The sequence below is a fragment of the Eretmochelys imbricata genome, chromosome 11 (genome assembly GCF_965152235.1).
Source record: "Eretmochelys imbricata isolate rEreImb1 chromosome 11, rEreImb1.hap1, whole genome shotgun sequence".
NCBI classification, from domain to species: domain Eukaryota; kingdom Metazoa; phylum Chordata; order Testudines; family Cheloniidae; genus Eretmochelys; species Eretmochelys imbricata.
In genome coordinates this window covers 9,360,285-9,373,942 of record NC_135582.1, presented here as the reverse complement: position 1 = coordinate 9,373,942, position 13,658 = coordinate 9,360,285, and the positions used below count along the sequence as shown (strand labels likewise).

General features: G+C 43.0%; 1 protein-coding gene across 1 annotated transcript in view; it reads left to right on the top strand.

The window, feature by feature from the left end:
- The window catches only part of TFCP2L1 (transcription factor CP2 like 1), a 39,323-nt gene extending 25,893 nt beyond the window's left edge, over positions 1 to 13,430 (top strand). The window contains exons 7-15 of the mRNA XM_077829988.1: positions 1,200 to 1,310; positions 3,145 to 3,236; positions 4,755 to 4,803; positions 4,901 to 4,994; positions 6,787 to 6,877; positions 7,625 to 7,725; positions 8,924 to 9,066; positions 12,400 to 12,451; positions 13,393 to 13,430. Of these exons, the coding sequence (XP_077686114.1) occupies positions 1,200 to 1,310; positions 3,145 to 3,236; positions 4,755 to 4,803; positions 4,901 to 4,994; positions 6,787 to 6,877; positions 7,625 to 7,725; positions 8,924 to 9,066; positions 12,400 to 12,451; positions 13,393 to 13,430 (771 nt within the window). The remainder of the gene's footprint in view (positions 1 to 1,199; positions 1,311 to 3,144; positions 3,237 to 4,754; positions 4,804 to 4,900; positions 4,995 to 6,786; positions 6,878 to 7,624; positions 7,726 to 8,923; positions 9,067 to 12,399; positions 12,452 to 13,392) is intronic.
- The last annotated feature ends 228 nt before the right edge of the window (positions 13,431 to 13,658 follow it).

The following is a 13,658-nucleotide window of genomic DNA, read 5'->3' as shown; positions in this document are numbered from 1 at the left end:
AACAGGTGGCTCTCGTACTCTCATCAATAGTAATTATGGAAAAGGCACAACATCCTAGTATGTCTAGCAACAGAGATCCCAAAGTGCATTCCGTGGACTGGCTTCATGCACTCAGACCGAGATCAGCCCACCGCTCAGATCTCAGTCCATTCTGTTATCTGGATTTTTAAACAATCCGCTCTGCTTGGACGGGATAACAGCTTCTTGGGAAGGCACCAACGCACAGAATAGAGCTCTCATATCAGAGTCTCTTCAACCATAAAAGATATTGTCCAGTGAGTCATCAATAGCGGGAAAGAGTTAGCCATAGAGATGGTGTATATGGTCTACCTGTTCCAGACCTGGCACTTGGTAACTTCCGTCACTGCCTGTTAAGATACCAAAGCCAACCTTTGCTCTATTACATTGTATAAATTCAGAGTATTTTCACTGGCTTCAGTGGCGTAGTCTGGATTTACACCCATAGAGCTGAGAGCAGAATCTGGTGACTTTTTTAGCTTAGTTAGTTCTTAGTTAGCTCTTACTGAGTAGCGGAGGAGAATAACGACTCCCTAGACTATTCTCTGATAAGCACTTGAGAAGGGCCTTAAATGTTGCAAGTAGTTCCCCTCGATTTCACACATGGAGCGGAAGATGGGCAGCCATGTTCTCGGTCTCCGTTCATGTTTGAAGCTTTTTGGCAAACCTGGAATGAACAGGTACTCTAATCCATTTTGGGACTGGCGAACAGGCTTTCGGTTAGATCTGAATCTAAACTTTCCATAGATTGGTGAGGGGTATGGGGGGCTGGATTTGGTGATCCACTCTGACTTCTCTTTAGTTTTCATAATACCTATGGTTCCTGGAGAAATAACACAGGTGCTCGTTAAAGTGTGTTCCTCGATCAGAGATTCAGGCTCTAAAATAGCATCAAATTCTAGGGGTTGCACTGTGAATGCATACAGATTGTGTAGCGCTCCACGTGTTTAGGAAATGCTACAGGCATGGCAATTTTAACAAAGAATGTTCTAGATACAGGAGAGGTTTTTCTGTGAACTGCTGCTTGGAAAATAGAGGCCTTGCCCTGCCCTTGTTTCATGTGTAGAAAGCCCAATTATGCCAATGAGGCTTTTGTGCACAGATCAGATGAAACCTATGGCCCCCTGTTACCCACCCTGTGAAGTGAGGCATAAGGAAAAGCTTGTGCTCTGTGCTTGTAGCCTAAGGGAGCTGACAGAAAGCAGAAAACTGATAGAGAGAAAATGGAGAAGAAGACTGCCCAAGAGAAGGAGAAATACCAGCCCTCCTACGATACAACCATTCTCACAGAGGTAAGATGCTTTAGTCATGTACAGCTCACTGGTTTAATATGTTGGGCCACACGCTTAAAATGACAAAAGGAATGACTTCTGTACAGGGCTGAATTAGTTTCTGGGGCTCCACTCAGCAAGGTCTCATTGAGACTGAGAGCTTAATGAAACTATATAAAAGGAATTAGACTTTTCAGAAAAAGCTATATTAGATGGAACTAAAGTTTATAAGGAATATTGGACCCTTATGCTTCAGGGCATAAACCAGCCATTAATTGGGTTAAGGAGTGATTGTCTTTCACCTCCCACCACCCATGAGTTGTCCCCTCCAAATAAGTGTCCCATACACATGGCTTACACTTTCCTCTAAACCATCTGGTTCTGGGTGGAGTCAAAGACAGGATGCTGGAATCCTGATCCAATTGTCAATTTCCTTTCCTTCATGGATGTCCTTTAGAACAAGCCAGTACAGTGAGCTTGGTCTTTGCTAGCTTCACTCTACAACTGGCTCATGTTCAAAGAATGTTTTGCATGTGGTATGGGTCATATGAGATAGACTTTTTCTTCTTTTTAACATCATGATTACATTGTGCACTAAAGCTTGTGCATAACCCGCATTGGGCTGCAGAAGCACCAGCCAAGGGCACCTTTATAATCTGTTTAGGGGTCAAGTACCACCTTCATTATGGGAATGTTCTACAGGCTGGCATTTTAGTCCTGGAACTGCCGCTGATGGGAAGATCTAGTTTTTTATTTAAACAGTGTCTCACTGGAGCTCCTTAAGATGATTTCATTTTCTTTTTGCTTGTTTTAAATAAGCTCATTCCGTAAGAGAATGGCTTTTGGTTTATCGTTACTTGGAATAATCAGATACTATATAATTTGTCCTATAATCTAGTAGCCTTTACTAGCAAGACCCTGCTGTGCAAAGAGACATAATCCTACAACATGGGCAGATACAGAGCTCTTGCTGTTAGCACCAGTGCACTTTAACTCATTGAATGAGGAAATCCTCTAGCCCTGGTTGCTGAAGAGTTAAATATTTGCTTAAAGCTGTATTTGTGGAGGTGATAAAACTCCAAGAATGCCACAGATTGTCTCCTGCTTTATCACTGCAAACAGGGACGCTGCATAGTATAGTCATGGGCTCTTAACAGGTTGACTACAGGTCCCGATTCTGTTGTTCTGGGTTTACATCACTGTAACCAACTCCATTGGCTTCAGTAAAGTTACTTTGGATTTACACCATGGCAACTGAGTGTGGAATCCGGCCGTCTTGCAGTGGTTTTTGGTTACCTTATATGTGTCTGCCTTAGGTTTTCCTATAGCCCCTATTTATAAACTTGACTTCCTTTGCTGATACTTTTGAATGGACTAAGCCAAATTGTGCTCTCATGCCGGTATAAACCTGAGGTATCTCCGCTGGTGTGCTTGTGGCTCATCTAATTAGTCACTCTAGTCTGGAGTTACTTGGGATTTATAATTGAGACCAGAATCTGGCAGCTGGGAAACTTCTGCCTTGTGGGCCAAATCCTGCCTTCAATGACGATTGATGTATTGATGTGGCCCGGATGTAAGCAAGAGCAGAGTTCGGCTCAGTGTTAGTTTGGGACAGGCTTTCTGAAAAGGAATATATGGAGAAAGCATAATTAGAACTAACTTGGTATATAGCCTCAGTCCTCTTGCAACGCAGAGTACAGATCCCTGGGCCTGCTCCTCCTTTCAGCACGGGTAATTCGCTGACCTCAATGGAGCGACAGTGTCATACGTGGTGTGAGGGAAGAATCAGGCCCCCTATTTCCAATTGGATGAAATCCTGCTTTGCTCAGTGTCCCTATTGGCTTCGTTTTCACAGTGTTCTCCATGGCCAGATTTGCCTTATCAAGTAAACAATACTCCATCACCAAGTTACAACAGTTCTCCAAACAGCTTCAGCCTTGGAGATGGGTATGTAATAAATGCTTTTGCTTCTCAGTTAGCATGTAGTGTGTGTGCGTGCATTGGTTTGATATTGTATAATAGATCAAGAAGCAGCATAGTCCAGCACTTGAGCTGGAGCTCGGTGCTTATTCCAGCTTTAAAGTCCGCTCTTCCCACAAGAATTCCAGGAAGAAACTGGCTGCATTTCCCACCTCCTTTCAGTTTAACTGTCTGGTTACACATTCCTGATCTGCTTGCTGTGTTGGGCGGAGGAAAGGAATAATATTTTACACTGAGACACTCTGAGATGGTCAGTGGAAGCTTTTCTCTGTCCATCAGCGAGGGCAGCGTTAGGTCTTAAGTGTTTATAACAGATATCTAGTGTTCTCATTTTAAATTTGGTATATGAAAACAGGCGTGATGCTATCTCTGCACTGACAGACTAAGGCCTGTGAGGGAGGGGAAAAATTCAGACTGCAAAAATAGACACTAGCATGCCAGCTGATAACTCTTCTGAGCACTCCCCTCTATTCAGAAGTAAATAATTAGCTCTATAGGCAAATCTTTAGCATTTTTTTTAAGGCCCGGTCCACACTGGAGGATAAAACCTGTTTGTTTGAAACATGGTTTAAACCAGTTTGGGCGAACACTGTTCAAATACAATTTGCCCTGTTTAAAATATTAACACTGGGGTCAAATCGTGGGGTCCTTCTTTACTCCGTTTTTGCATAGGCAAATTCCTGTGACCATCCCTGGGAGTTTGATGGAATAAGGACCTTAGGGCTTGGCCCAGGGATGGTAAAATGTTTGTGCCCAGCCTGCATTAGCATGAATGGTTTGAGGATCGAGACTTGCCCAGCTGAAAAGTTTGAACTCCGTAAGAACTCCATGTGGTAAGGACAGGTTTCCTCCCAGTATGTGGGAGACCTGAAAGTGCACTCAAAGTTGCTGTGATGTGCTTTGGTTCAGTACAGAGCTTAAGGGGCCTGATCACGCCCTCAGTTGCACCTCTGCAAACTCCAGTGAAGCCAGTGGGAGTACATGTGTGCAGCTGATGACATGTTCAGGGTCAAGGTTAGCTTCATTCTATAAATGTGACATTTCAGAGTAAACATGATGGCTTTCTGCAACCTGCTGAAGATTAATTCCAGGGAAGTAGGATTATTAAATCTGATGGACCCTCTTCCCTTCACTTTCCCACATCGCTTTTCCTTGGCACACGTTCCTCTCACGGAGTTGATACACCATCTTGGGGAGAGGGATTGGAAGGCAATAACTTTTCTCCAGCACGGCCCATGTGCTTTCAATCCAGATGGATTTGAAAAGCAACAACAAAGGGCCAGTGTCAATGTGAGTTTAGTTGCAGAATTTTGCCCAGACGGATTTAAAAAATAACTGATCCAATCAGAGGAAAAAAATGTCAACCTGACATAAAATCCTTAACAGTCAAGACAAGGGGGTGGGGAAAGATAACCAACAATTTTCAATGTCAATTTTAAAATAATGTGTTTTTTTCTCTCCCTGCATTATACAATTTTTTTTTAGCAACAGTTCTCCAACCCACCAAGCGGAGCTCCTGCCTTCCAGCAATGATGTAAGTATTTGAGGTCATGTTAATGTGGTGCTTTTCTTTTTTTAGGACACTGCTGAACAGTTCATTTCAAGACCCTCTTATTCTTTTTGCAATGTAGCACCTCCTTCCCTCTGCTTCTATTCAAGATGTCCAGCAGTGGCTTCATCGTAATAGGTTTTCTCCATTCTGTAGACTCTTCTCAAGTTTCTCGGGTGAGTTTAAGTGATCCGTGTGTTTGTTTTGTTTCCTGTTACCAGTGTGGACCATGCTTTGGAGGTTGGTAGTGTTTGTCAAAGAAAACGGTGAGCTGGGGTTTGGAGGAACCTCTAATAAAAAAATTGGTCAGGGTTTCCAAAACTGGATGCCTAAAGTTAGGTTCTTAAGTCCCTATACAGGCACCTAAATAATCGTAATAGGAGCTCTTTAAATACTCAGCACTTGTGTGAACTGGGCCACTCTTTTAGGTGCCCAAATATGGGCTTTGAAGTCTAATTTTGGCCAACTTGGTTTTGAAAATCTTGGTCACTGAAATTCTGCTCTCTCATTGGTGCATGAAATGTGTGTGGGGTGTTCCAATTTAAGCTAAGTTTCATCATGCATGCAGGAAGGAACTGACTGCGAATATCTGAAAGGTACATACGAGGAGGTCACACACTTCGTAGCTTTGGGAAGGCTGAGCTCGTTGGACACATCAGGGGCTCCTTGCATCCCTCTGTCTCCCCGCCCACAAGCTCCCTGTGTGGCAGCCTCCCAACTCCCTCTGTTTCAGGGACTCTCTCTGCAACTTCTCTCCCCATCTCCTTTCCTCCCCACCCTGGCAGGGGTTCTGTGTGCCTCTCATTTCCCCTCTCTCATACCAGGGTCACCCACTCCCCACCCCCCCCCGCCCCAACCCCCATGCTAGCCGCTTTGTGTGCACCTCTCTTCCAACCTTCTCTCCCATATTAGGGGCTCTGTGTGCCTCCCATGCAATCCTCCATTCTCCCCTCACATGCCAGTGGCTGTGTGTATGCCCCGAGTCTCCCCTTCCCCACCATTGCTAATCTGGGAGATAAATGCATTCCGTTTGTCAAGGTGTCAGTGAGTCAGACTCTATTAGGAGGCTGAGGAAAGATTGGGAATTGTTATGCTGGATGTTGTTAATGGGTGCAATCAACCCGATGCTCAACTAGAAACAATGTGGAAGTAGTTGAAGTTGTGGCTGTGGTAATCAGAAGGCAGGGGCTCCATGTATCCCCTATATCCCCTCAAATCAACAGGGGAAATCCAATATCCATTGTTCTCTAGTACTTCCTCCAGAGAGACAAGGTGGGTGAGGTGCAATCTCTCTTATTGGACCAACTTTGGTTGGTGAGAGAGACAAGCTTGAAAGCTCGTCTCTCTCACCAACTGAAATTGGTCCAGTAAGAGAGATTACACCTCACCCACCTTGTCTCTCTAATATCCTGGGACTGTCGCAGCCCCAACAGTGCTGCATAGTGTGTTCTCTGAAGCATAGAAATTGGTCAGATGAGGCATTCAAAAGTTGTTTTACAGACAGACAAACAGCCATGTTGTCAAGTTGAGTTTAAGGCCTCCACAATCTTGGTCAACAAGAAGACATTTTTAAATGTCCCTGTGCAGCAGGAAAGTTAGGTCTTCTACTCATGACCAGCCCTCGCCATCTAGGGCAGCAAGAGTTGCATGGTCAAATTCTGTTTCATGTTACTCCATTAAAACCGCATTGATTTGTGTAGTTGAGAGCAGATTTTGGCCCACAGACCAGGAACTCACTCTAGTTTATGCATGTGGCAGTTGAAAGCACTTCCTCTGGACCACTGCTCAGTATTGGCCATTCTGTGGACTTGAAGAAAATCTGTTGTGAAGGGATCAATTGCAGTGTACACCCTGGGAATGTTAACTGTTCATCCAGCATCTCTTAACAGGTCCAGCTGTACATGTTTCTGATTATTTGTAAGCTTTTTTGATTTGTTTAACCTCTAAAAATAACCTCGAAATGTCTAGGTGCTGACTTACTGAAGATGTCCAAAGAAGATTTTGTTCAGATCTGTGGGCCTGCTGATGGAATTCGGCTCTTTAATGCAATCAAAGGAAGGTTTGTACCTATCTCTTCCAGATACTACTGTTGCAGCATCCATTGGTGCTTCCAGTGTTAATTCAGTGTCTCTGATTAGAGCACCTGTGTAAAGACCTACTTCGAGGACTCCTTAGAGTCTGGTTGGCTCAGGGGGGTTGGCAGTGGGCTGTTTACCCTAAGGTATGAGTTTGAATACTGCCTAGGTCAGAGATGAGTGAAAAGTCATTAGCATAATGTGGTTCTTCAGTGGTCTGTTTGGAATCAGTTAGTGGTCTCAATGTGCTTCCCAGTAGAGACATGTTCACATCCCATCTGGTATCTGTGTTGCCTGTCTCAGCAGAAACCAAGGGTTGAATGGACTAAAAAAGACTGAGCCCACAAATGCCTCCTAACCCTCATCAAGAGGCAGCGGCTACACTCACTAACCAGCTGGTCTGGGTTCAAGTCAGAAAGCGAGGGCTTTAGCCTTCTATGTACCGAGGGCCTCCTGTGCAGTGCTGAGCACCCTCAATCTTATTTGCTTCATAGGGGTCAAGGATGCTCAGCACCATTTCCAGCATCTCCCAGGGTTAGGAAGCTTCTGTTACCAAATCTCCTGGTGCATCTCATCTCCTGCAATGCTAGTGTCAAGATTCCCCTTAACTGCTTATTTATGTACTATCCAAATGAGTCCACAACAGCTATTCCAGTGTGTTGTGGACCAGTTCACACCAACAACACAGTCTAATAACAAAGAATTTATCACTTTTGTTTTTAAACCCATAGAAATGTAAGGCCTAAAATGACAATTTATGTCTGTCAAGAACCAGAGCAGAACAGGTCTCATCTGCACCAAAAACGAGAGAATGGAGATGGTAATCTGTGTGGTAAGTTTCCTGACCTCTGCTCCCATAAGTGCTCGTCTGATGAGCTGCTTTTGGCTCTGAGCTCCACATCTGACCAGTAATTCCACTGGGTTGGCTTCAGCTGCACAAGGGCATGGAGCACAGACAGCATCCTGCCCACCACAGAGATGCAACTTGTGCTGACTTGAGGGTTATTCAGGAAAGGCAGGTGATGTTTGCACTGCCACCCTCCCTTAAGGAAGTCACCAACACAGGGCAGCTTTAATTTCTGCCAGTGGCTCACCAGTAGCCCCTCCAGTGGAATGCCACTGAGGAGACCAATTGAATCAGTGCATCCTCTCCCAGTCGTCCTGGCCATGCCCTTTCTCCAGCCAGCCCTGCCCGCTTCAGAGGTTCTGCTTGGCCCCCTTCAAGCCCTTTGATGGAAGGGAGATTATGGCTCCTTTACCCTTTTTAAAAATCAACGTTGTCAAACATTACCACCCATTGGTATCCGGCCTACTGCAGTTATCACCTCACATGTAAAATAGGAAGTAACCGATAACACCATATAGGAGATGTTGACTTTTTAATGGTGACCATTGTACTTTAGTCAACTGTTTCAGTTAACAGAATTTGAAGAACAGATGCAAGACTCTGCGCTTTTGAGATGGAACATGTAGATATGCAAGAGGGTAGTGGGGCCCAGAGGGTAGGCCACAGGATTGGGCATCAGGAGATCCAGGTTCTGTTCTGGGTTCTGCTTCGAGATCTATGCATACAAAGAACTATACACGTGCTAGGCTTTTTTCTTCTTAATATAGAAACTCATTCACCTTCCTATAGCTCAAACTAATTCTCTTTCAGATGTATCCAAAGTACCAAAATGGGGTCAGCAGAATCACAAGATTCTCTAAGAAAATCAACGAGCACTCCTCTAAAGGGTGTTTCATTTAGTGTCTTGCAATATGTGGTTTTATTGGCAGTTCCTGAGTCTTTCTGTGGGCACACCTGGGCCAAAACTTATCTAGATTGTCCTTGCCTGCTGACATGCAGAGAGATAAATATTAGCCATTTTGGGGCAGATCTTTAGCTGGTATAAATTTGGTTCTACTTCAAAGGCACTATGCTGACTTACACCAGCTCCAGATCTAGCCCTTGATCTTTATATCCAATTCATTCATTGAAGCCAAGCTTTTTGGTTGTATGTATAAAGGCTTGTTTCCCTTAATTATTGCAGTATATCATGCAGTCTTCTTGGAAGAGCTGACAACCCTGGAATTAATTGAGAAGATTGCAAACTTGTATAGCATTTCCCCACAGCAGATAAATCGGATCTATCGGCAAGGACCTACAGGGATCCATGTATTAGTGAGCAATGAGGTAAGGGGCTAAAGCAAACACAACTGGTACGAAGTATTGGAGTTCAAGACAGCTTTCTGACTTTCTTTTTTTTATAGTTAGGCCGACCTTTAAAACTATGCAAGAGTCTCCAAGGGAACTAGTCAAGATTATTAAGCCCGAAAAATTTGTTTGACTTTCACACTTGTCCCAGATATTTTTGAGTCTTTAAATCAAAGAAATCAGCTATATGACTCTCTTTTTGTTCTCCTTAAGAGAAGTTCTTTTTAAGTGATTTTTGCAGTAGCATGAAATATATTTAAATTCCAATGAATTAGTGAATTTCAAAAGTGATCACTTTTTGGGTACCGGATCTGAAAATCAGACCGTTCAAGGTTGAGCACCCGGAAATCACTTGCCAGTCACTCTTATGTGTTAGCCAATGGTTGCAGACATTGAGCCAAATCATTGCTTGCTAGGTGTATGTAACAATGTCCCTGAGTTCTTGGCAGTTGCCTGCTTACACAAACGCTTCATTTGGTCTGTTCCATTTTGCATGTTAATAGTGAATTGCCCCAATCTTTTCTCTTTTGTTCTTTCTCTAAACGACTTGCTCTTTTCATGCACCAGAATCACTTAAGGAGCTTCATTTAGATGGACTGGCACTACACCTGAAAGGAACGTTGTTAAAGCAAACGAAGCAGAGAGCGGGACTCAAATGGGGCCTACATTTAAGCCTGTAATGCTTACTCTGAAAGTCTCCTTGCCATTTCACCCCGATTAAATCAGAAACCTTCAGCGTTTAACAAGCATGAAGTGCTTTGAGGCAACCTGTGAGGACGGGGGTGGCGGGGGGGAATTGCCTCAACTACCCCTGGTGTGAGGGGCCTTGATTAAATACTTAAGTTACTTATTAACAATATCTATTACTTTATTTTTGGTCTTTTGTGTTCTCGTGGCAGAGAGGCACAAGTGATGCGAAGGAGGGGCACTGAGTTAATGTACTTCATGCATCGTTAGGCGCGCGTGTGCACACAGTGCAGTGGAGTCTAATTTGGTTGGGGGGAGGGGGAAGAGAGAGAGTAGGGGAGTTAACTTAGCCTGAGGGGAACTAGAGGTGGAAAGGGAGTTTAGCATGAGAACTTAAAGAGAATGGAAGTGGAATTGCTCTGCTTGCCCTGGGGGGTCAAGTTTAAACAGGTAGGGGCCAGATTTTCAAGTGCTCTGCACACAATGGGAGCTAAACTCTCAAAAGAGCTCAAGAAGTTAGGCACTTGACTGCCTTCCAAGCTCTGGGCCTCAGCTCCCATTGCAACACTTTCAGTGAGTTTTCCAGAGGAGCTCATCACTCTGTGCCCAACCTGATCAGTTATTTGGGGATTTAAATGGTAGCTGGACTTTTCTTTAAAATCTGATCGCTTCTCATGAGTAACTAGCTCTGCTTAGGTTAGCTACTAACCCTACAAGCAGTGATCTCACTCTTCTCTTTGAAAAAAGAAAAGGAGTACTTGTGGCACCTTAGAGACTAACAAATTTATTTGAGCATAAGCTTTCGTGAGCTACAGCTCACTTCATCAGATGCATTCAGTGGAAAATACAGTGGGGAGATTTATATACATAGAGAACACAAAACAATGGGTGTTACCATACACACTGTAACAAGAGTGATCACTTAAGATGAGCTATTACCAGCAGGAGACCGGGGGAGGGGGGGGTCGGTCAGACGGACAGATGAATGGATGACGACGACACCTTTTGTAGAGATAATCAAGGTGGGCCATTTCCAGCAGTTGACAAGAACGTCTGAGGAACGGTGGGGGGGAATAAACATGAGGAAATAGTTTTACTTTGTGTAATGACACATCCACTCTTAGTCTCTATTCAAGCCTAAGTTAATTGTATCCAGTTTGCAAATTAATTCCAATTCAGCAGTCTCTGGCTGGAGTCTGTTTTTGAAGTGTTTTTGTTGAAGAATTGCAACTTTTAGGTCTGTAATGGAGTGACCAAAGAGATTGAAGTGTTCTCCAACTGGTTTTTGAATGTTATAATTCTTGATGTCTGATTTGTGTCCATTTATCCTTTTACGTAGAGACTGTCCAAGTTTGACCAATGTACATGGCAGAGGGGCATTGCTGGCACGTGATGGCATATATCACACTTCAATCTCTAACTTAGAATAAAGACTGGGAGTGGAATGGTCATTACACAAAGTAAAACTATTTCCCCATGTTTATTTCCCCCATCCCCCACTGTTCCTCAGACGTTCTAGTCAACTGCTGGAAATGGCCCACCTTGATTATCTCTACAAAAGGTTTCTCCCCTCCCCGCTCTCCTGCTGGGAATAGCTCACCTTAAGTGATCACTCTTGTTACAGTGTGTATGGTAACACCCATTGTTTCGTGTTCTCTGTGTATATAAATCTCCCCACTGTATTTTCCACTGAATGCATCCGATGAAGTGATCTGTAGCTCACGAAAGCTTATGCTCAAATAAATTTGTTAGTCTCTAAGGTGCCACAAGTACTCCTTTTCTTTTTGCAAATACAGACTAACAAGGCTGCTACTCTGAAACCTGTCCTTAACTGAGCTGTGTCCTTTCATTGAACAAATATTTCACAAGTAAATCCATTGGTAGACTTCAAAAGGGACCATATCTCAGCAATTGTAAATCGGCATAGTTCTGCTGAAGTCAATGGAACTACGCCAGCTTATACCAGCTGAGGATATGATCCATGACTTTTACCTTCCTGACAGTAAGATCTATAGCCCTTGTCAGGCCGTGTTGACTTCAAGGGGTGTTTTGCCACTGACTTTGGTGGTGCAAGATCAGGCCTTTTTGGAGAGGGGGAATAGTCAGTCTCCCCAAGGAAGTTCTAGAAGCCCTGGTGCTTGGGACACTTAAAAATAAACTGGTGAAAATACTAGTAAATGTATAATAAACCTGCATTGCGATCCCAATCCCAGCTGGTGTAAATTGGCCTAATTCTGTTGAAATCAATGGAGGTAAGCCAGTTTAAGGGCCAGACCCTCGCCCGATCTAGAGTCGGGGACGACTGGGTGACTTGATGTAGCAGGAAAAAATGAATTTGTGTGGTAATCTTTGGACTCGATCCTGCAAAGTGCTGAACCCTATAGATCTGATCCAGCAAAACACTTAAGTTAGTCCCATTGGCTTTAATGGACTACCCGTATATTCAATTGCTTTTCTGTATTGTGGCAAAATGGTTAGTACTTTGTAAGATCAGATGCTCAGTTGATTGACCTTCCCTTTAAAAGTTATATTGAGCATTGAATTAAAACTTGTTGTGCTCAAAATGTTAAGACATCAACTGTTATGAAGAATTTTATGTTCTTGTTTTTTTCCCCTGCCATTCAGATGGTGCAAAACTTCCAGGATGAGTCTTGTTTTGTTATCAGCACATTAAAAGGTATGCTATTCTGATGCTATTTACTGTTTTAGACTATTGCTTTCAACTACCTAAGAACTTCAGGGAAAGAATGGGGGGAAGAAATTGAGACATGGAAAGGTGGCATATGGCAGATATAAATAACCAAAAGTTCTATAAATGAAACGTTGGTTTCCTTTGTTGGCCATGTAAATTTACAAGTAATATGTAGCAAATAACACTGCAGAAGTCTAATGCATTTATTGACTAAAATATCTCTCATCCACACTTAAATCCATATTTTGATAAGCCTAGACATAACTGAGGTGTAAAGTAATTCTTCTTAATGAAGGTTTTTATTTTATGAAGAACCACTGTATAGTCTGAGATAAGAATCTGAGAGTGAGTATACAGGTAAATGAATCCTCAGACTAGCTTCTTCATGAAGCATTTGAAGTCCTGAGTCCCTTCTAAGCTATCTGGAAAGGGCTGACTTTTTCTGATTTGCATCTCCAGCATCAGGCAGAACTCGAGTGGTAGCTGAATGCATAAAAATAAATACGAGGGCCAAATTCTGCTCTCCATTACACCAGTGTAAATCTGAAACTAAATTCTGTTCTGTTACACTGAATTTAGGTGGATTATAAAGCCACTGAATTCCAAGGGCCCAAACCTCAATTGGTGTAAATCATCTTAGCTCCATGGAAGCCAGTTTTCAGTAGATGAGGATCTGGCCCATATTCTCTATTTATACTGGTGCCAATTTGGCATAAGTCCATTGACATCACTAGTGTAAATCTCCTATTAGAATCATTTTAAAAAATGCTTTTGTTTGAATGTTCAGTATTAATCCTTATTAATCAGTTGTGGTAGCAGAGTGTAAGCTGTGTTAGAGGAAAGACTGGAATGTTACATTTCTTCACCTTTTTTATATAAAATAAATTGCAATAATCTTTGCACTGAAAAGCATTTCGCTATTACAGCTGAAAGCAACGATGGCTACCACATCATTTTAAAATGACCACTCGGACTGTAACAACCTAAAACTTCGATGCCTCACCAAGATTGCTACGACCCAGACTGGAAACATGAAGATCCATTTGGATAAAGCGCTCCCATGAACTGAAAAATACCAACGGTCTTAAGGAAAAACAAACTTCATAGACAAGTGGTTTTCTGAGAATGGAAATAAGAATATCTTCAGCGAGTCTGTGTATTTGTCTACCCCTTCCCTCCTATTTAGGCTTTT